Genomic DNA, 21,020 nt, shown 5'->3' with positions numbered 1-21,020 from the left:
GGTCCAAATGACCTTAGGTTGTTCCAGAAAGTTTTGGCCCTTTTGCTTCGCTTCCTTCACAGGCATCGCACGGTGGCCCTTACCAGGAGAGAGTGCCTCGGTCTATTTACGTTCAGGTCCAGCCCCGTTCACTGGGTACCTGCCGTGTGCCCAGGACTGCGTTAGGGGCCTCGCTTGACCCTCACTGTAAATCTGTGATACAAGTATTAGCATATTTCTAATTTATTTGATCATGGATTAAAAAAAATCTTTAAAACCTAGGCACATTCCACAGATGCACTTTGGGAAATGCTGCTTTAGATTATACTCGGGCTGAATCCATTAGTTGAACCCCAAGCCGTAATACAATTTTCAGAGCCTCCCTGCCTTTCAAGCCAAGTAACCACAGGGGCTTTTTGCTTTTCTCACTCCAGATTTAGAACACCACGGGATACAAATCCCTAAACACTGCAACTGTGAAAATGCTCTTACCCAAGTGGGTCTGCCCAGAGTGGAGCATTACGATCATGCACAGAATTGCTTTCAGCCCCTGCTTAGGTGCTTACTCGCCCAGCAGGTCCGGATGCGACGGGGACATGTTCTGAACCCGTGGTGCACGGGAGTTCTGGGACCCAGACTGTTTGATTCTGATCGCTTGTCACCTCTTGCAGTTCCCTCATCTATTCTGGACTTGGTGGACGACCACCACGGCTCCACGGGGGGACAGACCGTGAGATGCACCGCCGAAGGGACGCCTCTTCCTGATATCGAGTGGATGATTTGCAAGGATATTAAGAAGTACGGAAACGAGAGGTTTCTTTTTCATTTGTGATCAGAATGTTTCTTCCTCGATACAAAGAACTTCAGATGCACTTTTCTTTCTTCGGCTGGCCCTTCTTTTGTATTTGTGCCTGGGCCCAAGTCTCATAAACTACAGGATAGGGTCCTGAGCACGTGCATGGTACGCGTGCCTGTGCACCTGTGTGGTCAGGAATAGCTGTAAGGAGAAGGTCCCTGGCTCTCGCCAGACTCTCCAAGGGTGCCTAATCAGAAAAGATGACACTAAAGGACCACAGCTCTAAGAGGATTTTTACTACCCTGGGCCGCTTCACCTTATATCTCTTACAGGGTGAGCTTTATTTGGTAGCTAGACTGGCAGGTGAACATAAATGACAGTAGTGCCCATGGTGACCGCTAGCCTCATTTGCCCACCTGCTGTCTGGGGGGAGTTAACTCGCCAGTTCCTCCTTTACCCCCATCCGTCCACCTTCTCTGATGGGCCCTCGAGCGACGTGCTCATGCTTCCCCCCGTGCCGACTGCTCGTATTCAGAAGCCTTGACTATTCTCCTGGAGGCTGAGACTCTAGACCTTCCCTTTCCTGGGGTAGAGGGACTGGACTCGGATCTTGACTGGGCTGGAGTCTAGGTCTCATAACTCAGCCAGGGGATCGCTCCAGCCCTAGTGACCTGAGGCACTTACAGTGCAGGTGGGCAGAAAAGGAGGGAGCCAGGCTCTTTCAAGGGGTGGGCACTTGGGATAGTTAAACATTCTTGAAGTGGATCTGTTCAGTTGGCTCATGGGTTCAAGGCTTGGGATTGGTAGTTATACTTGATGGACTTACTTCTACCTTGCCTGCTTCATAAACAGTTAACTTTCAATTATCCACATACAGGTTATCCTCTGTTGGGTCTGTGCAAACGAATTTCAGTGTTATTGTGCACATAAAATGACAGTCTGCCCGGAGCACCCCCAAATGTAGGCACGTTCAGAACTGCTTGCCCCGTAGGTGATTCTCACTGCTTTACTCGCCTCCATTATCCCAATAACTGGCTCTCTATTTATGTCCTCTTTTCTCTCCAGGTGTAATAATGAAACTTCATGGGCGATTTTGGCCAACAATATCTCAAACATCATCACGGAGGTCCACCCCCGAGACAGGAGCACTGTGGAGGGCCGAGTGACGTTCACCAGAGTGGAGGAGACCATCGCCGTTCGATGTCTGGCCAAGAATCTCCTTGGGGCCGAGAGCCGCGAGCTCAAGCTGGTGGCTCCCAGTGAGTTGCTCTTAGTCGTCAGCCAAGCCCTTCCCCCCTCAGGCAGGACTTGGAATCCCAGATGGGGTCCCAGAGGAATGAAGGTCCCAAGGCAGAAATTCAGCTCTGAATGCTCTTAAAGGGCCTTCCCTGGGCATCCACGTGGGAGCCCTTTCTTTCAGAGTCTGACCCCCAGCTGCACCTTGCAGAGGCATGCTAGCATCTGCTTGTCTCTGTGCCCGGAGTCTGAGGGGGGTGGTGGATGATGGGGAAGGAGGCTCTTCGCCTTGTTGCCCCTTACAACTGTTGAGACAGGTTGAATTTAAAAAAAAAAAAAAATGAACGAGGCCAAAAGGATAGTATAAACAAAGCGCAGTCTTTCAAAATAAACGGAGCTAATGTGGCTTTCAGTCTCGATCAGTCTTCATATTCCAGTCCACATTCTTTCTAGAAGGTTAATGTTGCAGCACCTTTAGAGCGAGCGTGGCATTCTCCTGATTGAATTCTGTCCCCTTCCTCTTCTGAGGGAAGGGCCGGGGTAGTTTCACGTAGGTAGATGGGTGAGAGCGGGTGTTGCCCATCCTCGAAGTAAGCCAGGCAGCCTTGACGCCTTTCCTCGCGCCCTCCTGCGCGTTTGCGAACCGCCGCCTCGTGCGTCTCTGTCCCTCAGCGCTGCGCTCTGAGCTCACGGTGGCTGCTGCCGTCCTCGTGCTGCTGGTGATTGTCATCATCTCCCTCATCGTCCTGGTCGTCATTTGGAAACAGGTAGGTGTTTTTCTCAAAGAAGTAAAAACCTTTGAAGCCAATAAGAACAAGAAGAATAGCAGCATAGTTCCGCGCTTGGCGCAGAGAAGCTCGGTACTGAGTGTCGAAGGAACGTGCTGATCTGCTGTGCCTGGTCACTTCGCTGCGGTTAAGCTGTGCTGCGTCTGGGCTTCGGTAATTCACCGGTTACCTGTCCTGGTCATTTATAGAAACCGAGGTATGAAATTCGCTGGAGGGTCATTGAATCCATCAGCCCGGATGGACATGAATATATTTATGTGGACCCGATGCAGCTGCCTTATGACTCGAGATGGGAGTTTCCAAGAGATGGACTAGTGCTTGGTAAGCGCCTCCTGGGGTGATCTCCCAAGACTCCCCTTTGATTTGTATATGACTTTACTTTTCATAGCCTTGTGCAGTAATCAGGGATCTGACTTTGAGCCTAGTAAGAGCTAGGGAAGAGAAGTTGGCTTTCAGAAATCTTTTTCTGTCTTAAAAATGAATTAATTGCAGCACTGCCGTTGTTTTTAAAAAATCTCGGTCCAGGGGCACCTGGGTGGTTCAGTCGGTTAAATGTCTGATTTCGGCTCAGGCCATGATCTCGGGGTCCTGGGATCGAGTCCCGCATGGGGCTCTGCCCTCAGGGGGAGTCTGCTTGTCCCTCTGCCCTCCCTACCCCAGCTTGTGCTTGCTCTCTCTCAAATAAATAAAATCTTAAAAAAAAGAAAAACATAAAAAAAAGTAAAAATCTCATTCTATAGCAAATTATGGTTAAAGAAAATTTTATAAGAGGAGAAGAGAATGTGAGGAGGTCCTGCCAGAGACACTCATCGAAGTGGCTTTGCTTTGGGAGTGACACAAATTGATGAAACTCTGTGGCTGGAAAGGAACAGATGAGAATTGAATGAGAACAACCACACAGGGTATTTTCATCTAGTGCATTCTGGGATGTATTAGGTACTTCTTTAGAAATGTATATTTAGAATATAGAATATAAAAATACAGGTACTTTTCAAAGAAAAACATGTAAGAATAATCAGTGTATCACAAGCTTTTCAAATATTTCAGTCTTGAGCTGAGACCACATACATGAAGCTTTAGTCCCAGGAATTTTTTTTTAAATCACATTGTGAAGAGTGAAAACAGGACAAAGACACAGAACAGATGAACAGGGGAAGGGGAGGAAAAATAAAATACGAAAACAGGGAGAGAAACCGTAAGAGACTCCTAATCGTAAGAAACAAACTGAGGGGTGCTGGAGGAGTGGGGGGTAGAGGGCTGGGGTAACTGGGTGATGGACGTTAAGGAGGGCACGGATGTCGTGAGCACTGGGTGTTACATGCAACTGATGAATCACTAAATTCTACCCCTGCAACTAATAATCCACTATATGTTAACAAAATCAAATTTAAATAAAAAATAAAAACAAGTGGAAGTTGGAGCTCGAGGTGGTATGACTGGGCGTGCGCTATCGCTGTGCCCTGGAAGGATGTCGGAGGCGGGGTTCGACGATGCGCTTGTCTCATTCCAACATACAGCAAGCTTAGGTCTTCTTAAAGCGTTGCTTACACTGAAACCAAACAAGATGTCCTAGCTACTCCGATTTCAACCACTTGTACCTGGAAAGGAAGCTTTCTTTATCGTCTCTCCCCCCACAAATCCCACCCCTACCTGCGCCCCCCCACCCCCGATTTTTCAAAAGGAGCTGAGGAACTTAAAGTAGTAAAATGTGGGGGGAAAAGGGCAACATCACTTACATGCTAAGAGGCATTTCTGTGTGTCTCTGCTCCTGCGTGTTCCCCTAAGGCAGCCGTACCTTTCCTGGTACCGTTTCCCACAATGCAAACATACAGTCAGAGGCGCTTCGGGCTTCTAGTCCTTTACAAGCCCAGTCTTCCCCCAGTTTAGCTCTGGTGAGACTGAGACTCTGGGCGGCGTTCCTTTTAGATTGTGAGCTCTCTAAGAGTGGGTACAGCAGCTTCTGGTTCCTTACGTTGCCTCCAGCATGGAGCCACGCGTGTGCTCCCGGGGCACGGTTAGCCTTTGTCGTTCCTGGTCCTTCTAGCAAGCAGGCAGCGAGGACATCAGCCCCGAAGTTCACTTCATCACGCCTCGGAATCTGTGATGTCTTGAATACTGAAGTATTTCCAGTGGATAAGGACTTACTGATGCAAAAAGATGCCTCTGTTTGCATGTGGAGAACAGAAGGGTAGAGAGGCAGGGGGCTTGGGCGAGAGCCACAGGGAACAAGGGCCTCGGAGCCTGCGGTCTGGGCCAGCGCTGGAGCTGGGAGACAGAATGCTCACACCAGGGAGGAATGCACCCTCCTCACTCCGGCCTGAGCTTTCCGTCCCCTTGCAAATGTTACTTGACAAAAGCAATCGCACTCATTTCCTTCCCTCTGGTCCTGACTTGCTGACTGGGAGGAATCATTAGGCTTACTCCTTACTGGGAGAACAGCCCCCCCGGGCGCCTGTGCGTGCTGGCCGTGGTGAATAAAACCGAGGGGACGAAGCCACAGTCTGCCTGTGTTAATGGTTCTGATTGCTCGCAGGTCGTATCCTGGGATCTGGCGCGTTTGGGAAAGTGGTTGAAGGAACTGCCTATGGATTAAGCCGCTCCCAGCCTGTCATGAAGGTAGCAGTGAAGATGCTGAAACGTAAGTGCCCTTTCCGGGGAGGTTTTGGACATAGAGGTTAGTCACGTGAATTGCGCAAAATGACACAGCCAGTCAATGCCAAATTTAGGACCAGATCTTGGTTCTTTCGATTCTAGGTTTTACGTGTATTTAGGCTCTCTCCTCAGCCGGGTTATTTAGAGTGTTCTTATTGCCCGTATGTTGGAAAATCAAGAGGAGTTATCTTCGATGACTTCTTTTTACCCTCCAGGCTAAGCATTAGTTATTAGAGTCTAGACCAAGTCACTGTGTGTTTCTTTCTTAGACTCTTGGTAAATGAAATGATACCCAGTCATAGGAGTTGCCAGGTTATTGGCTTTTTCTGGGAAGTAAATCACTTGAACTGAACGTGATCAATTTCTTCAACAGCCACAGCCAGATCCAGTGAGAAACAGGCTCTTATGTCGGAACTGAAGATAATGACTCACCTGGGGCCGCATTTAAACATTGTGAACTTGCTGGGAGCCTGTACCAAGTCAGGTAGGCTTCCAGACCTGGGAGTAAGGACTTTTGTAGAAGACCTATAGTCGTCAGTACTGTCCAGGCTTTTTTAAGTTCTTACTCTCCACCTCCAAACATGCCAGCAAATACAAATCCCTTGAACAGAGTCGCCTGGACCCCACTGAATTGTGGCAAGCCCCTTGTTTTTAAGCACCGTCTCCTGCCAGGGCAAACCTAGCATCTCATGGCTTTTCTGTTCTTCATTTTCATGCCCATTTCTTAACTGGTTTTGGTTCCCACAGGCCCTATTTACATCATCACTGAGTACTGCTTCTATGGGGATTTGGTCAACTATTTGCATAAGAATAGGGATAGCTTCCTGAGCCGCCACCCGGAGAAGCCAAAGAAAGAGCTGGACATTTTTGGATTGAACCCTGCCGACGACAGCACACGGAGGTGGGTGCAGAGGGACACGTTGTGTGAGTCTTCAGCTTGTCCTCACCAGTAGCGAGAACCCATGTCCCCATAGAATCCATGTCTGCACATCCAGTGCCAGCAGGCAGGAAGACTTAGAATCCCGCCACCCTGCTCGCCCTCCCCCATCCCCTGACGCAGCCGGTACATACCTGTCTGCAGGCGTTTTGGACCAGATATCACGTGGGGAGGCCTTGCTGAGAAATTTGAATGGAAGCAAGAGTTGGAATCATTCTGGGAGCCATCTTGCTGTTAATGTGTGGGCCACCTCAGACGTGTAAAATACAGCTCTGGCCAGGGATGCCTCCCTGCTGGTATCTTGTGAGAAACTGAGGATCTCCAAGTTTGAGATTCTCGCCTTGCTGAACCTGGGCCTAGAAATCCAGCCCGTGGTGGTAATCCCAACTGCAGGAACCTACACGTCCCTACAGAGATCTGCGTTGGAGTTCAAGTTCTGTAGGATCAGAAAGCCCAAGTTCACCTGATATTGAATCACTTGATGGACGCCACATGGGCACTGAATTTATTGAGGCGCCCAAGCCATGGGGTCGTGTGGCCCGGGTTTGTGGCCCATGAGTTGGAAAACAGAGCAAGAATATAGACAGACACACCGGAGCTGAGGTGACCCATGCATTTGTGTGATTACTGATGGATGCTCCCGTCACCTACCAGACTGCCCCGCATGGAAGGCGCACAGGGCTTCTGCTTTTGCTCATCCCTTGCTGCCCCGCACCTGCCATGCCGCCTGGCCTACTGTCGGCCCCTGGCCATCGCCTCCTGAAGGTGCTGTGACCACCCCGAGGGGCACCCTGAATAAGGTTTCTTTTTTCTGTTGTTACAGTTACGTCATTTTATCTTTTGAAAACAACGGTGACTACATGGACATGAAGCAAGCTGACGCCACCCAGTACGTCCCCATGCTGGAAAGGAAAGAGGCTGCCAAGTACTCAGACATCCAGAGATCGCTGTATGATCGCCCGGCCTCGTCTAAGAAGAAGTCTGTGTTAGGTAAGCCTGTCCCTGCCCACTCTCTGCCTCTTCCCGTGGTTCACTACCATACACGCGTCCTCTGCGCTCCGCGGGTTGGGTTTCTGCCACTCTGCTTTTATGAAAGACCTACATTAGTACTTGCTCTCACTCACTGCAACGGGTCCGAAAAGGAGTTGTGGTTTTTATGAAGTAGTAATTGCTGCTTTGCTTTACACCATTCGGACTTACGCAGGGGTTCGTAGGAACGCTCTGCTTTCAGATAGCGGTGGAAACCTGTGCTTAAAATACTCAGAGGAAGGGGCCCCCCGGGGGACTTGGTCGATTAAGCGTCTGACTTTTTGATCTCAGCCCAGGTCTTGATGCCAGGGCTGTGAATCCGAGCCCGGTGTTGGGCTCCACGCTGGGCGTGGAGTCTACCTAAAAAAAATTCTCCGGGGAAGGTGAGCAGGCATGGTGAGCAGAACTGCCAGCCCGTGGTCCCTAACTGCATGTCTGCACAACTGCTTCTGTGACGTGTTTTCAGAAGTTTGTGGCCTGTGAATTGAAAAGAAGAAAAAGAATAAAGACTTTTTTTTAAAGATTGTATTTGTTTGAGAGAGAGGGCGCGCATGCGCGCGCTCACCCCCCCACCCCATGAGTGGGGGGAGGGGCAGAGGGAGAAGCAGGCTCCCCGCTGAGCAGGGAGCCCAATGCAGGGCCCTGGGATCATGACCTGAGCTGAAGGCAGATCCTTAACCGACCATGCCACCCAGGTGCACCAAGAGTAAAGACTTAATGCAACGTATTTTCATACTTTAAGTGTAAACCTTTGAAAGGATTATTTATCTTGATATGCTTATCTTTTTTTGGTGTTAATGTGTCTTTTTTTTTTCAATGAAAGTATGATGATCACTGATATTTTTTTTCCCCTCCATACCCTTATTGGCAAAATTAAAAGTTGGTTATCTTACGTTAGTTCCTAATATTTTTTTCAGAATTTTAGTTCTATACGTCTCTGGTATCTAGGAGTTCAGTAGCCCTTGCCTTTAGCTTTGTTAATATCCACTTTGTGATAGAAACCGGAAAGTAAACAATTGGAGGTTGTATTTTTCCGACAAGAGTGTTGGGTGTTTCTGTTGAATGTTGTTTGAAGGAAGGTCTGTCTGATCTTTCAAAACAGATGAACATGTGGCAGGGTTGCATTGATTTATAAACTCCAGGGAGCCTAGCCCATGCCCAGAGCAGATGGACCACCCCGCTTCTGCTGGGGGGGTGGACGGCCTTTCCAGGTTCTCGTCTAATCCCAGGCTTGGAGTGGGGAGGACGCTGCTATTGGGTCTCATGTTGACACATCTTGGGATTTTGTGTTATTGGGCCTGAGCCCTCCCATTAGTCAGTGTAAAAAATGTTGAGCTGCTGTGGAAATTATTTTGAAAATCACTGATATGCTCTGAATGCTTGCGGGGCTCTTCAGTGAAAGGTACAATCTGTTAAAAAAGAATGTGCTTGTTTTGCAAAGCTCAGTACGCAAGAATATTTTCCACTGCTGCAGTTCCAAGTCCCATTCACTTCTCATTGCCAAATGGGTACACTTCCAGGCCCTTTTAAAATCTTAGCCAATGAGAGCTGTCGGAACCAGTGCTTCCTCTCCCCTCCCGTATTGTTAAAAATAGTTTACATTGCTTCCCAGGCTGGACCTGGCCCCAGAAGTCAGGGGAACCTGATTCATGCTCAGCCCAGGCCCTGCTGGCAGGCAGATTGCTGCTTCTGGCCTTCTCCTAGCTGGCTGGAAAAATATGAATGGCTGTAGCTACTCTTCACTTGCCTGAAAATTTTTAAAAAGAAATGAGAACTGCTGGCCTAGATTACCTCCTTCCTCGAAAACCCTGGGACCCTTCCAGATGGGACCAACTGGGGAAAGTGGACACTTACAAAAGGAACTAGAGGCGAAGTCCTTGGCACTGACCTTTAAGATTGTTACCTCTAGTTTGACTGGGGCTGGATTTTATTCAGGAGATGAGCCAAACACTATGAAGGTGGCTTTAAAAAGAGAAAGAGAAGGGGGGGCGATTCCTAGAAGCTACTTTTTCAAAGGGCCCTCATGTCTATTCATCATGGAAGATTTTGCATGTGCGTGTGTGTGTGTTAGAGGCGGCTGAGGTAACTTGCTAACGAAGGCTGAAAAAAGAAATTTTGGGAAGCAAACAACAAGATACGTGTGAGAACCCACTAGACCGGTCCTTATGGATATCTATACGTATAAACCAGAGAGATTTCTGCGAATTTCTTTTTAATGGTAGAGCCTCTGCATGGCTTACGTACCCGCCCGTAGGGCTGGAAATGCTATAGGAAAATAATTTTAGATCCGTTCTTTGGACAAGCCTGTGCAGCCTGACAAGTGGCCCAGCCCCGTGGGAACATCCTGGTGGGGGATGTTTCACGCCATCCTCTAGGGCCAACACACGTCATTCTTTTTCTGCAGACTCAGAAGTCAAAAACCTCCTTTCGGATGATAACTCAGAAGGCCTTACTTTGTTGGATTTGTTGAGCTTTACCTATCAAGTTGCACGAGGAATGGAATTTTTGGCTTCGAAAAATGTAAGTGTGTTCGTGGAACAGAGTTCTCTGTAGATCCAGGTCACAGGTCTGAGTGAGCTGCGCGTGGAAGGTCTCGAAGAGGCTGGTAGCAATGGCTGCTGCTTTCTTCCTTTTCCCCAAAGTGTAGTGGGGAGTCTGATATCATCAGGTGTCTACTCTGCTCTAGAGCTTTCTCCCTCTTGGGAGTGGCTGGGAGGAGAGCCTGGAGGGGGTGAGCGCTCTGTGCCGGGACAGCCTCCCTGAGGTAGCTGCCAGCACCACCGGGAGGTGGCCAGTCTTGCATGGGTGACGTTGGCTAGTGGCAGATGGACAGACTGTTGTTTCTTCCCTTCCCATGCAGTGTGTCCACCGGGACCTGGCTGCTCGAAACGTCCTCCTGGCGCAAGGGAAAATCGTGAAGATCTGTGACTTCGGCCTGGCCAGAGACATCATGCACGATTCGAACTACGTGTCGAAAGGCAGTGTATGTGCTCTCTCCGCTCCCTTGACATGCTCGCCTTTCCTCACTGAATCTCCGCACCTAGGTGTTGCTGCTGGCCACTCAGTGTCCGTATTTTTAACGTGGAGTCTGTGAAATTCAGGAATGGGCTCCAGGGGATCAGTATGAGAAGCACAGGCCCTGCAGCCAGACTGCTGGGCGTGAGTACTGGCTCCGGGACTCACTCGAGTGGAGGTTTGCGGCAAGTTACTTGACCATTCTGTACCTTGGTTTTCCCTGTCCGTAGCAGTGACCTGGTAACAGTACCTATCTCCAGGATTGCCGTGGGTGATGCGGGGACTTTACTGTTCATGCTTAGACCCATGCCTGGAACATGCAAGCACTGACAAGTGTTAGCTGTTCCTCACATGTGCCTGTGTACACGCATTCGTTTCCACAGAGAGCAGCTCTGACTTCTGTCAAATTTGCAGATGGCATCTGTGACCCCTATAACATTGAGACCATTTGAGTGAATGGGTCTTAGAGGCCCAGTCTCCTGAAAGACAGTCATTCTGAATTAACCCTCGAATCGTCCTCCCCACCCCTTGCCCCTCTAAGCAGACGTGGTAGCTCGGGATGCATTTGCCGCCTGTCGGTACAGTTCCAGATCACGCCACTGCACCGGCTGTGAGACCGCTCGGGCCGCCGTGTCCGCCCACAGAAGGCCCCTGGTCTGTGTCTGGGGTCCATGTGGTTCGTGTGCTGTGTGGCTGTGACCTGGAGCTTCAGGCAGCCCGAACAGCTCAGTGGGTTTAGGTGGAGTCACTCTCTGACCTGCTTAAGAAGCCGACGATCTGAGATGTTGCCTGCCATCTCAGAGGGCCAGAGGATGCTAACGTGGTCCCTTTATGTGGTGACCTCGGTTTCGTGTTTCCACCGCAGCCGGTACCAGCCTCACAGAAGAGGCTGCAAAATTATGAAATGACTATTTCCAAAAAGTTCAGAAATGTAATTGGTTCTCAGATCACTGGATCTGTTTTTAATTTTGTTCCTAGGAACACCTGCAATAGGAGACAGGCCCATTCAGGCTGTCACGCTTTGGGTAAACATTCAGGGTTAAATATTTTTGGATGCTATTCTTGGGAGGACACAAGAGGCAGCATCGACCATCCATCCTTCATGACGCATTTATTGAGCACCCACTAGGTGCCAGGCGTGCTTCCGAGTGTGGAGAGCGTAGCGCTGAACAAAAAACACCAAGATTTTGTGGGCGAGGTTGTTAGCGCAAGTTATTATTAGTCCAGAAAGAAGCCCGGCTGTTTCTGCTGCTGGACATCATCGGGGGGTATGCTGGGTTGAATTTCCTCCCTCTCTCCATGCAGACCTTTCTCCCTGTGAAGTGGATGGCCCCTGAGAGCATCTTCGACAACCTCTACACCACACTGAGTGACGTCTGGTCTTACGGCATTCTGCTCTGGGAGATCTTTTCCCTCGGTACGGGCTTGACGTCTCCGCTCGTTGGGGTGGTTTTGCAGCAGCACTGGAAGGGAAGCACTGTTTTCCAAGCCCTGGGGTGTAAACGGTGTTAAGCTACCTGCTGTGAGTCAGGTGTACGGCAGCTGATTGACGTCACGCCCTGTGCACTTGCGATGTCTGCTGTATGCCCCCTTGGATGGAGCCGGGAGTCTTGGGGGGCTGCGCCCTCACCTCTGGCCTGTGCTCCTCCTCTCCTCTGGGCTGTGCTAGAGTGACTCTCCCACTGGAAGTGTTCCCGAGGACACCCACTCCCCAGCTGCTTTGCACCTGGGGCTTGGAGTTCCGTAGGTTCACGAGTGGAGAGTTGCCTGTCCGTGGCTTCATGGCGATCCATGCTCAGGTGGAAAATGGTACAGCGGGGGAAGGGGCGTGACTTGCCTTCCTGGTCCTCGCTCTGGAGGAGGAGAGGAACCTCCTGGTCGTCCAGGGAGTCAGTCACTAGGTCCCAAATGATACAGGTACCCCGTGCTGCCAGGCAAGGGCCCTGGGGGCGTAGGGAGGAGTGATTCACGACCCTGACCTTAGTTCGTCTGGAGAGGTAAGACCTCCATGTAGCAATGAACTGTGTGCTGCCGATGTAAACCGGTAATGGGAGAGGAAGGAGAAGGGAGGCCTGCCATAGTTTTGGAAGGTTTAGCGAGGAAACTAAGCTTGATCTGGCCTCGGCTATACACAGTGAAATGTTCCCTGAATTCTGGTATCTTAATGTGGTAGGAAAGAATTTCTTCCCTGCCCCGTCTCCTTTTTCGACCCCAGTTCTCCCTGATTGGATGTCACTGTGGGCCATCCCAGGCTGTAGCTTGACTGAGTCTCATAGTCTATTAAAAGTAGAGAATTAACTAGATATTCCAAGCCCTGACTTCGACTTTTGCTCTAGTTATTTGAACATTTTTGGTGAAAATGATTTTTTTTTTTTGCCTTCAATGGCTCAATTTCTCTTGCTTTTCTATTTTGCTTTGTGTATGTAGAACCAGTAGTCAGATGCATTGAAAAACGCTTTTGTGCTTTTTCAAAAGATGCAGAATTTTTGCCTTGGGTGTCTGGACTTGACCAACATTAAGTCGTGGTTCCATTTAAAATTGGGGGGAAGTCCTGGTTCTATTTAAGATTTGGGGAAGCCTGTGAAGTGAAGGAGATGGTAACACTTAATTTCTTTGAAAGAACCTGAACTTCAAGTGGGGATCCCCAGATGTTTTCTTTAGGTTCTGTGACACCCTGAGAGTTCCAGCAGTGTCCCACCCGCAGGTTAATCCCGGTGGTTTCCCTTGGTTTTCAGGCGGCACACCCTACCCCGGCATGATGGTGGATTCTACTTTCTACAATAAGATTAAGAGTGGGTACCGGATGGCCAAGCCTGACCACGCCACCAGTGAAGTGTGAGCCCCCTCCCCATCTCGTGGGCCTTGTGTTCATGCCCAGTGGGTCTGTGGGTTGTGGGGGGTGTCCTGACACTCCTTGCTGTGCCCACTCTGAGTTCTGTGCTCCCACAGCTACGAGATCATGGTGAAATGCTGGCACAGTGAGCCGGAGAAGAGACCCTCCTTCTACCACCTGAGTGAGATTGTGGAGAACCTGCTGCCCGGACAGTATAAGAAGGTTTGTCTGGGCCCCTCAAAGATGGGTGGGTAGGAATGGGCAAAGGGAAGACGTCAGTAGCTGGTAGTTCTGCGAGCGAGCAGCACCGTTCAACACTGTTTCAAAGGAACATTTTCAGAGGAGGAAAAAGATCGCTTGATCCAGTGGCCTGGGTTTCCTGGAGTGCTCCCCAGGCCCCTGGTAGCAGTGATGTCTGAAACCCTCCCCATTGTGCAGGGCTCCCCTTTCCTCTGAAGTGTGCAACACCGGTAAGCACTTTATTCTCCAGATGTTTGCGTATCCGAAGCTACTGTGCAGCTAGAAGTCTCCAGGCGCCCACGGCCATTACATCGCTGATTTGGATGCACTTAAATCCATGTGAAATTGGCTTTTACCAGCTGACTGGAAGGAACAACCTCGGCTGTTATCTGTGGCTCCAGCTGGTTTTCTGTGGAATAGGAAGCGTTGTTCAAAGGAACAAATGTCATTTCGTGGAACCAAGCAGGATATGTTAATGAATAAAACAACTTTCTGCTGAGATGCTGTGAAGGAACCCCAGACACAGTTGTATAATAAACCCAATTTCTGAGATTCGGATTAGTCCCTGTGTAGAGTCTTCATATTTGTTACTTCTTCTCAAAGAGGAGCGGCGTTAGGAGGTTGCGTGCTGAACTGGGAGTTCAATACTTTTGTCTATCGATTATTTCACTGCCCATTACAACTCCTATAAGTGTGGCAATGAGGAGGCAGAAGATGATGATGGTAGGTCAGTCAAAGAGTTCTGGCTGGGTTAAGTAAGACGTGTTGGTGGGAAGAGACTGGAACTGTTGTTGAAAATGGGGTCTTGTTAGACCAAAGGTCTCGTAAGTTTTGACTTAGATTTCTCCAACATTTAGGGATCAGGAAAGTTTCACGGATGGTGCTCCCAGTGGAAGTCTTGCCAGCTCTTACTGGGACCCATCCAAGCCCTGGGGAGACCATGTAATGGGGACCAGAAGGGTCCATGCTAGTCCCAGAGAAGGGAGCGGGTGTATGGGTGGGGGGGTGAGGGGACACAGTCCTAGCTGCTGACTCAGAGAAGGGGCTCATTGTATCTTAGGTGAATGACATCTTACTGGCAGGATGGTGGGAGATCTCTGTCATTGGTGGCCCTTTTTCATGTCCCACATCTGTGGGGACGGTTGACATCTGACTCTCCTTCAGTAGTCTAAATACCGTTACCTGTAAGGGAGTTTGGAGACACAGGCGGTTAAATGGGAGTAAGTTCTGCGTGTCCTTTCTGCAATTTGGTCCGTGACACTTGGCTAACTGTGTCAAATGAATGTCCGCAGAGTTACGAAAAGATTCACCTGGACTTCCTGAAGAGCGACCACCCCGCCGTGGCGCGCATGCGCGTGGACGCCGACAACGCCTACATTGGCGTCACCTACAAAAACGAGGAAGACAAGCTGAAGGACTGGGAGGGCAGCCTGGACGAGCAGAGGCTGAGCGCGGACAGCGGCTACATCATCCCCCTGCCCGACATCGACCCTGTCCCTGAGGAGGAAGACCTGGGCAAGAGGAACAGACACAGGTAGGGCGTCCAGCGGAGCCCCCCTCGGCTCCCCAGCGCACCTGATGGTGAGGCTCGCCCGGTGGTGCGTCTGTTCCACGGCAGCCGGCTGCAGAGCCCCCGACGGGTCCGTTACGTTTTATAAATGCTTCCCAGAGGATCCTAACGTGGGCTCTGTGGGGCTGGGGGACGTGTAGAGCAGGCAGGGATGTGCTTCCCTGGTGGGGAGTCATTGACCTGAGTCCTCTGGTAGTTTGACCAAACCGTCCCAGCAGCCCTGATTCTTGAGATACTGTAAGTCTCTCTCGCTGTTTTCTACGTCTGTCCTGGGACTGGAGGGAGAGTTGAGAGAGAGGCTAGACTGGGCTATTTGATACCGACTGTATCAGTGGATCTTAACCCCATCTGCAAGTTCAGATCTCCTGGGGAGGCTTGAAGACTGATACACACGCTTCACCCAGACCAACAAGTTAGAATGTCTGGGAACCAGGCCCAGGCGCCTCCTGGCTGATTGTTCCTTCTTTTTATAATGGGAGATTTCTAACCTGCCCGATCCAAGTCGAATAGTGAACTGTCAGTTCGTCTGTCACCCAACTTGAGCATTTATGAACTCAAGGCCAGACTGCACGAACAGCCGTATCTACGCTCCTTGGATTGTTCTGAAGCAAATCCTAGCCATCATCTCATTTCATCCATAAACATTCCATTAGATGCCTTTAAAAGATAAAGGCTCTATTTAAAAAATGACTGGAGTTACTAAGTTATTAAAAATAACCACAATACCATTATCTTGCCCTCCCCCACCAATTGACAATAAATCGTCAAGAACATCAGATATTCAGTGTTCAAATTTCTGACTCTCTCATAAATATGGTTTTGCATTTGTTTTGTTCTAATTGAGACCCAAATAGGAGTCACACATGGCATTTAGTCACTATGATTCTATACCTTTGTCCCGCCCCTTTTTACCCCCTTAGCATAGTATTTGTGAAGAAACCAGAGCATTTGCCTGGAACGTTCCCAAATTCACAGTGTTGCTGATTGCATCCTGTGGTGTGTCTTAACCACATGCTTTGTCTCCTGTATTTGCTGTAAACTGGTAGTCTGGAGCCTTGAGCTGGCTCAGGTTAGATTTTTGGCAAGCGTGCTTCAAAGATGGTGCTGTGTGTGTCCAGTGGGAGCTACATGCTGTCCAGCTGTCTCCCCTTCTGTGACATTAACAGTCATTGGTGATCACCTGGATCCATTAATTTATTACCGAGACGATGCTAACACCCAGCATCTAGGACTAGCACTGTTAGTTTACACAGTCCCGATGAGGGGACCGCGTCCAGTTCCCCACTGTCTTTGCATAGATAGCCCTTGAACAGAGGTGCAAGAAAGTGATGATAGTGGTCCGAGTTGCGTATGAGTATTTTTTTTTCTCTTTATTCAGGATGCTCTTGGCCCTTTTCCTCAATCTTTTGGTTAGCTAACTACAGTTATTAGGCAGAGGCACATGGCATTATTAGTCTGGAGCCTTATGATTGTGACATCCCTTGCTGTTGGTATGAACCAGGTAATTTAAAAAGTATAGTTGCATTTTTTGTTTTTGGAATGTGTTATGAGAACAGGGGAGGTTGGGCAGAATGCCCTGACTTGCTTTTGCTCAGGACAGTTTCAAAAATATGTTTATATTCTTTTAGCAAAGTGTTTCTCCGAGCTTTGGGTATCTGTGGTGGCATCGACCCCAGATCTGCCATCCATTTTGGTTATTTTGTATGTGGGGGACTCTGAATAATATTTCAGTTATAAAAGGGTTTTGCTTCAAAGTTAAGTTAGAAAGTGGTATTGATAAATAAATAAGGTGTCCAGAACTTTTCTGGGGACACGTGAGGCTGCACTGGAGAATTTCACATCCGTTACATAGAGAGAAAAATTCTAGCTGATAGATAGTTGTTGTCTTAGATAATTAGAATTTCTGCAAGGGTGATAATGTTTCATTCTTGAATTGTGCAAAGTATGTCCCAAATAACTACCCCAGGTCAGGCGAGTCCATGGCTCTGACAGGTGGGCTGAGCATGGGGCGCGTCTTGGTCAGCTTGGCTGCCGTTACACACTGTCATAGGCTTGGGGGCTTAAACAATAGAAATCTGTTTTCTCACAGTTCTGGAGGCTGGAAGTCCCAAGATCAAGGTGTTGGCAGGTTTGGTTTTTCCTGAGGCCCCTTTCCTTGGCTTGCAGTGTGTCCCCATGTGGTCTTTCTCTGTGTGCACATTGCGAGTGTCTCTTCCTCTTACAAGGACCCCAGTGCTATTGGGTGAGGGCCCCACTTTAATGACCTCATTTAACCTTAATTACCTCCTAAAAGGCCCTATCTCCAAATATTATCACAATGGAGATTAGGGTTTCAACATGTGCATGGGGGGGGGGAGAGTTAACACAATTCATCATGGGAGTGGGGGTGCCAGAGTTGGGGTGCTCTGGGTCTATGAAGGCTTAATGGTCCTGTGGAATCCTCTCCTCGGGCTCGGAAGGCTTGGCCTTGGGAGGGGAATGGGCATGAGACCGGGCCTTGCTTGCTGTAGAGGGCTTGGGGGTGCTGGCTCAGTAACTATTAGGAGCAAGGCTCTGGGCCACAGGAACAGAATCAGAAGTAAGCCCAGTCATCAGCTCTAGGCCCGTCGCGAAGCCTGGTGAGCAGCAAGGATGATCGGGGCCTGAGTCTCCGTGCAGTTGGCTTCCTCCATGGCCACACCTCTGCCTTCTTTCAGTGACATGGACCAGCAGAGAGGAGCACACCAGGCCCAGGAGGGTCAGTGCAAGGGGGGGTGACTCCACTATAGGACTGGCCCCCAGGGAAGGGGCCATTAGTCCAAATCACAGTGTCCAAAGAAGTCTCATAACTGCACGTGCTAGTTGGGTTGGGGTCCACATTCAGGGGTTGGCTCTGGCCTCCCGCTACTGGCCGGGGCCCCAGGAAGCGGATCTGTCTGGTCCGCGGGGAGAGGGCTTGTCAGGACGACGTGATGATCAAGACCAGCCCAGTGGACTGGGGTTCACAGCAAGTCTCCGGGACCGGCGTGTAAGTTGGGGGTAGGGTGGAGTACAAATTAGGGACAGAGACGAACGCTCGGTCCTAGGGAAGAGCCCAGTCTGTGGGGTTGCGAAAGGAAACCTCAGTTTAGTAACCCTGCAGGTTCTAAGAGCCCTCTGGGCCACAGGGGCCTTGGGGTGGATGGCAGCAGACTGTGTCCCGTAGGCCCCTACCTGCCAGGCTCAGGTCTCTGCTTGGAAACGGAACTGACCTGGAGAGGAGGGGAGCAAGGCAGAGGAGTGAAGCCTGGCCCTCTTGGAAGAAAGCAGCTGGCAGGGCGAGAGCCCGGTGAGCATGTGTGTGAGCCTCCTTCCTCTGGCTGGCCAGCCAGCGGTGCGGCTTACGTGTCACTTCTGCGGCCTCACGGTGGGAAGGGACGGGCCTGTCCGCATGTAACCAGAGCAAAGAGATCCATACAGACATGTTGCAGTCCAAGGCAGGAGAATGATGAGGCAGGAGGGGTGTAGAGACAGGAAGACAGGGCATCATGACAGGCTGGAGACGAGGGAAGATTCTTCCCTAAACGTTTTCATGAGAAGTTTTAAATGTCCAGAAAAATTGACAGACTGCTTCTACCACTTAGCTTTAGTAGTTGTTGACATTTCGCCACATTTGCTTTCTCTAATTAACTATAGAATATATAGTTATGCATATTTTATGTATATACACAATATATAATTATAATACATATTTAATAACATGTAATATGTAAAATATATGTACCACACACGTACACACACATACTTTTATTCCCTTGCCGAAACATTTGAAACCCAGCAAACATCTCCTAAGAATAAGGATACTCTTGGGGACGCCTGAGTGGCTCAGTCGGTTAAGTATCTGCTTTGGCTCAGGTCATGATCTCAGGGTCCTGGGATTGAGCCCTGCATCAGGCTCCCTGCTCGGTGAGGAGTCTGCTTCTCCCTCTCCCTCTGTCCCCTCCGCCCTGCACCCCCCAGCCACGCGCCCCCCCCCCCCGGCTTGTGTGTGTGCACTCTGTCAAATAGATAATTAAAATCTTCAAACAATAAGGATACTGTCCTGTATAATCATAACAGCAGCTAATATTTATCGGGCACGTAGTATGTTCTAGGTACTGTGCTCAGTGCTTTACGGTTATTACCTTATTTGATCGCCCCGACAAACAGGAATATCGTCAGGCACTACTGTCATCCCATTCTGTAGACCAGGGAACAAGCTCAGGGGGTTAAGTGACTGGTGTGGCTCCGACAGCTGCTGAGTGGTGGACGATTCCAGACTTACGGCTTCCAGACTCTAGAACGCTCCCCTTCAGCCGCTCCTCTGGGGGGTAAAGAGCCTTCACGTGGCCTTCCAGACTGGGGCTGGGGGCGGTGCGGGGAGGGGGTGAGGAGGGGGAGGAAGGCATTCCCGGAACGTGGGCAAGGATCCTGAGAGCTCTGTTCGGACACTTGGGAGGTTTCATGGACAGCAAGTGACCAGCCCGGCTGTAGTTGGCAGCTGATTTCATTCCTCTGTGCTTTTCCTTCCCTGTGGTCTTCTGATCAGGCACTGCTTGCTAGCTTTTCTACTAGGACTGAGTAGGGAGGCTAGAAATGGTCACAGCTTGTTAGCAACTCTGCTGGAAGATCTGACAGAAGACGGGCGCCTGGGTGGCTCGTCGGTTAAGTGTCTGCCTTCAGCTCAGGTCTTGATCCCAGGATCCTGGGATCGAGTCCTGCATCGGGCTACCCGCTCAGCAGGGAGCCTATTCTTCCTCTGCCTGCCGCTCCCCCTGCTTGTGCTCGCTCTCTCTGACAAATAAATAAAATCTTTAAGAAAAAAAAAAAATTCGACGGAAGAGAAGGAAAGCTGAAGCGTGGAGATGACCTGCGGATCTCGGTGTTGGACGGGGCCCACCTTGGTGTGATGCCTGACGAGTAGCCACCTGGCTTGGCGGCAGAATCCTGCCCGATTGGGTGGCCTGAGGTTGAATGCCAAAGGACTCACAGGAAGAGCTCCTTTGCCTTTGGGGGGCCATCCTAGCCACCCAGCCACAGTCTCATGGGTCTGTACCTGGGCTTAGCCTTTCCTGTCCTCTCTCTCCTCCAGCTCGCAGACCTCAGAAGAGAGTGCTATCGAGACAGGTTCGAGCAGCTCCACCTTCATCAAGAGAGAGGACGAGACCATCGAGGACATCGACATGATGGACGACATTGGCATAGACTCCTCAGACCTGGTAGAGGACAGCTTCCTGTGACTGGCAGATTCGGGGGGTACCTTCCACTCCTAGAGCCACCTTGGATCCCTTTAAGAAAACCACTTTATTGCAATGCAAAAGTTTGGGAGGAGACTTGGGTGAGGTGTAAAGAGAAGTTCCCAGCCAAGGGCCTCAGGGAGCCTGCTCACGATGGATGAATGGGGGATTTCGAAATGAACTTCATCAGCGATGCCTCTTGGCAAAGCTGCAGTAGCATCTCGGCGGCACGTGAAGTTTGGAGATGGAGGGACAAGGAAGCGATAGATAGGCCACGGAAGGTGAACGCTGTGTGTCAAGGGCATTGGTGAGATTCCAACATACACAACTTTGATAGCGAGAAAACTCCAGCATTGTAATTATGTAAATAGGTCTAACTGAGGCCGTGTTTAGAGTTCGTATGAACTGTCTTCTCTGGACTTCGGAAGAGACCACTCATCCCATCCATGTACTTCCTGCTTGAAACCTGGATCAGCTGCTGTTGAGCTCCTCTATGAAGTACATGCAAAACCACTTTCAGACCTTAAAAGGTACTGGTTCTATAGCATTTTACTTTTTGTAGTGTTAAAGAGATAAAGAATAATAATTAACCAATCTTGTTTACTAGATTTGGGTCATTTAGAAGCCCGCCAACTCATTTTCCTATTGTAGTCTACGTTTATAATACTACTGTTACCAGTAATGCTAAATGTGTAATGTGTAACACGTTTT

General features: G+C 49.8%; 1 protein-coding gene across 4 annotated transcripts in view; it reads left to right on the top strand.

Annotated features, from left to right (window-relative positions):
- Positions 1 to 21,014, top strand: part of PDGFRA (platelet derived growth factor receptor alpha) — a 45,003-nt gene extending 23,989 nt beyond the window's left edge. For 2 of the 4 annotated variants that reach the window (XM_008701481.2, XM_040624992.1), the window contains exons 9-23: positions 651 to 777; positions 1,841 to 2,034; positions 2,684 to 2,778; positions 2,988 to 3,120; positions 5,333 to 5,437; positions 5,825 to 5,935; positions 6,199 to 6,352; positions 7,212 to 7,378; positions 9,822 to 9,937; positions 10,278 to 10,400; positions 11,738 to 11,849; positions 13,168 to 13,267; positions 13,382 to 13,487; positions 14,798 to 15,039; positions 20,165 to 21,014. In XM_008701481.2, the coding sequence (XP_008699703.1) occupies positions 651 to 777; positions 1,841 to 2,034; positions 2,684 to 2,778; positions 2,988 to 3,120; positions 5,333 to 5,437; positions 5,825 to 5,935; positions 6,199 to 6,352; positions 7,212 to 7,378; positions 9,822 to 9,937; positions 10,278 to 10,400; positions 11,738 to 11,849; positions 13,168 to 13,267; positions 13,382 to 13,487; positions 14,798 to 15,039; positions 20,165 to 20,312 (2,033 nt within the window). In that variant the 3' untranslated portion in view covers positions 20,313 to 21,014. Of the gene's footprint in view, positions 1 to 650; positions 778 to 1,840; positions 2,035 to 2,683; positions 2,779 to 2,987; positions 3,121 to 5,332; positions 5,438 to 5,824; positions 5,936 to 6,198; positions 6,353 to 7,211; positions 7,379 to 9,821; positions 9,938 to 10,277; positions 10,401 to 11,737; positions 11,850 to 13,167; positions 13,268 to 13,381; positions 13,488 to 13,703; positions 14,064 to 14,797; positions 15,040 to 20,164 lie in introns of those variants that run through there. The other 2 variants (XM_040624994.1, XM_040624993.1) reach the window with 2 other exon arrangements.
- Positions 21,015 to 21,020: the final 6 nt, after the last annotated feature.

This window comes from Ursus maritimus, unplaced genomic scaffold, assembly GCF_017311325.1.
Source record: "Ursus maritimus isolate PB19 unplaced genomic scaffold, ASM1731132v1 scaffold_8, whole genome shotgun sequence".
NCBI classification, from domain to species: Eukaryota; Metazoa; Chordata; class Mammalia; order Carnivora; family Ursidae; genus Ursus; species Ursus maritimus.
The sequence above is the reverse complement of the archived record's forward strand: the minus strand, read 5'-3'. Positions and strand labels throughout refer to the sequence as shown.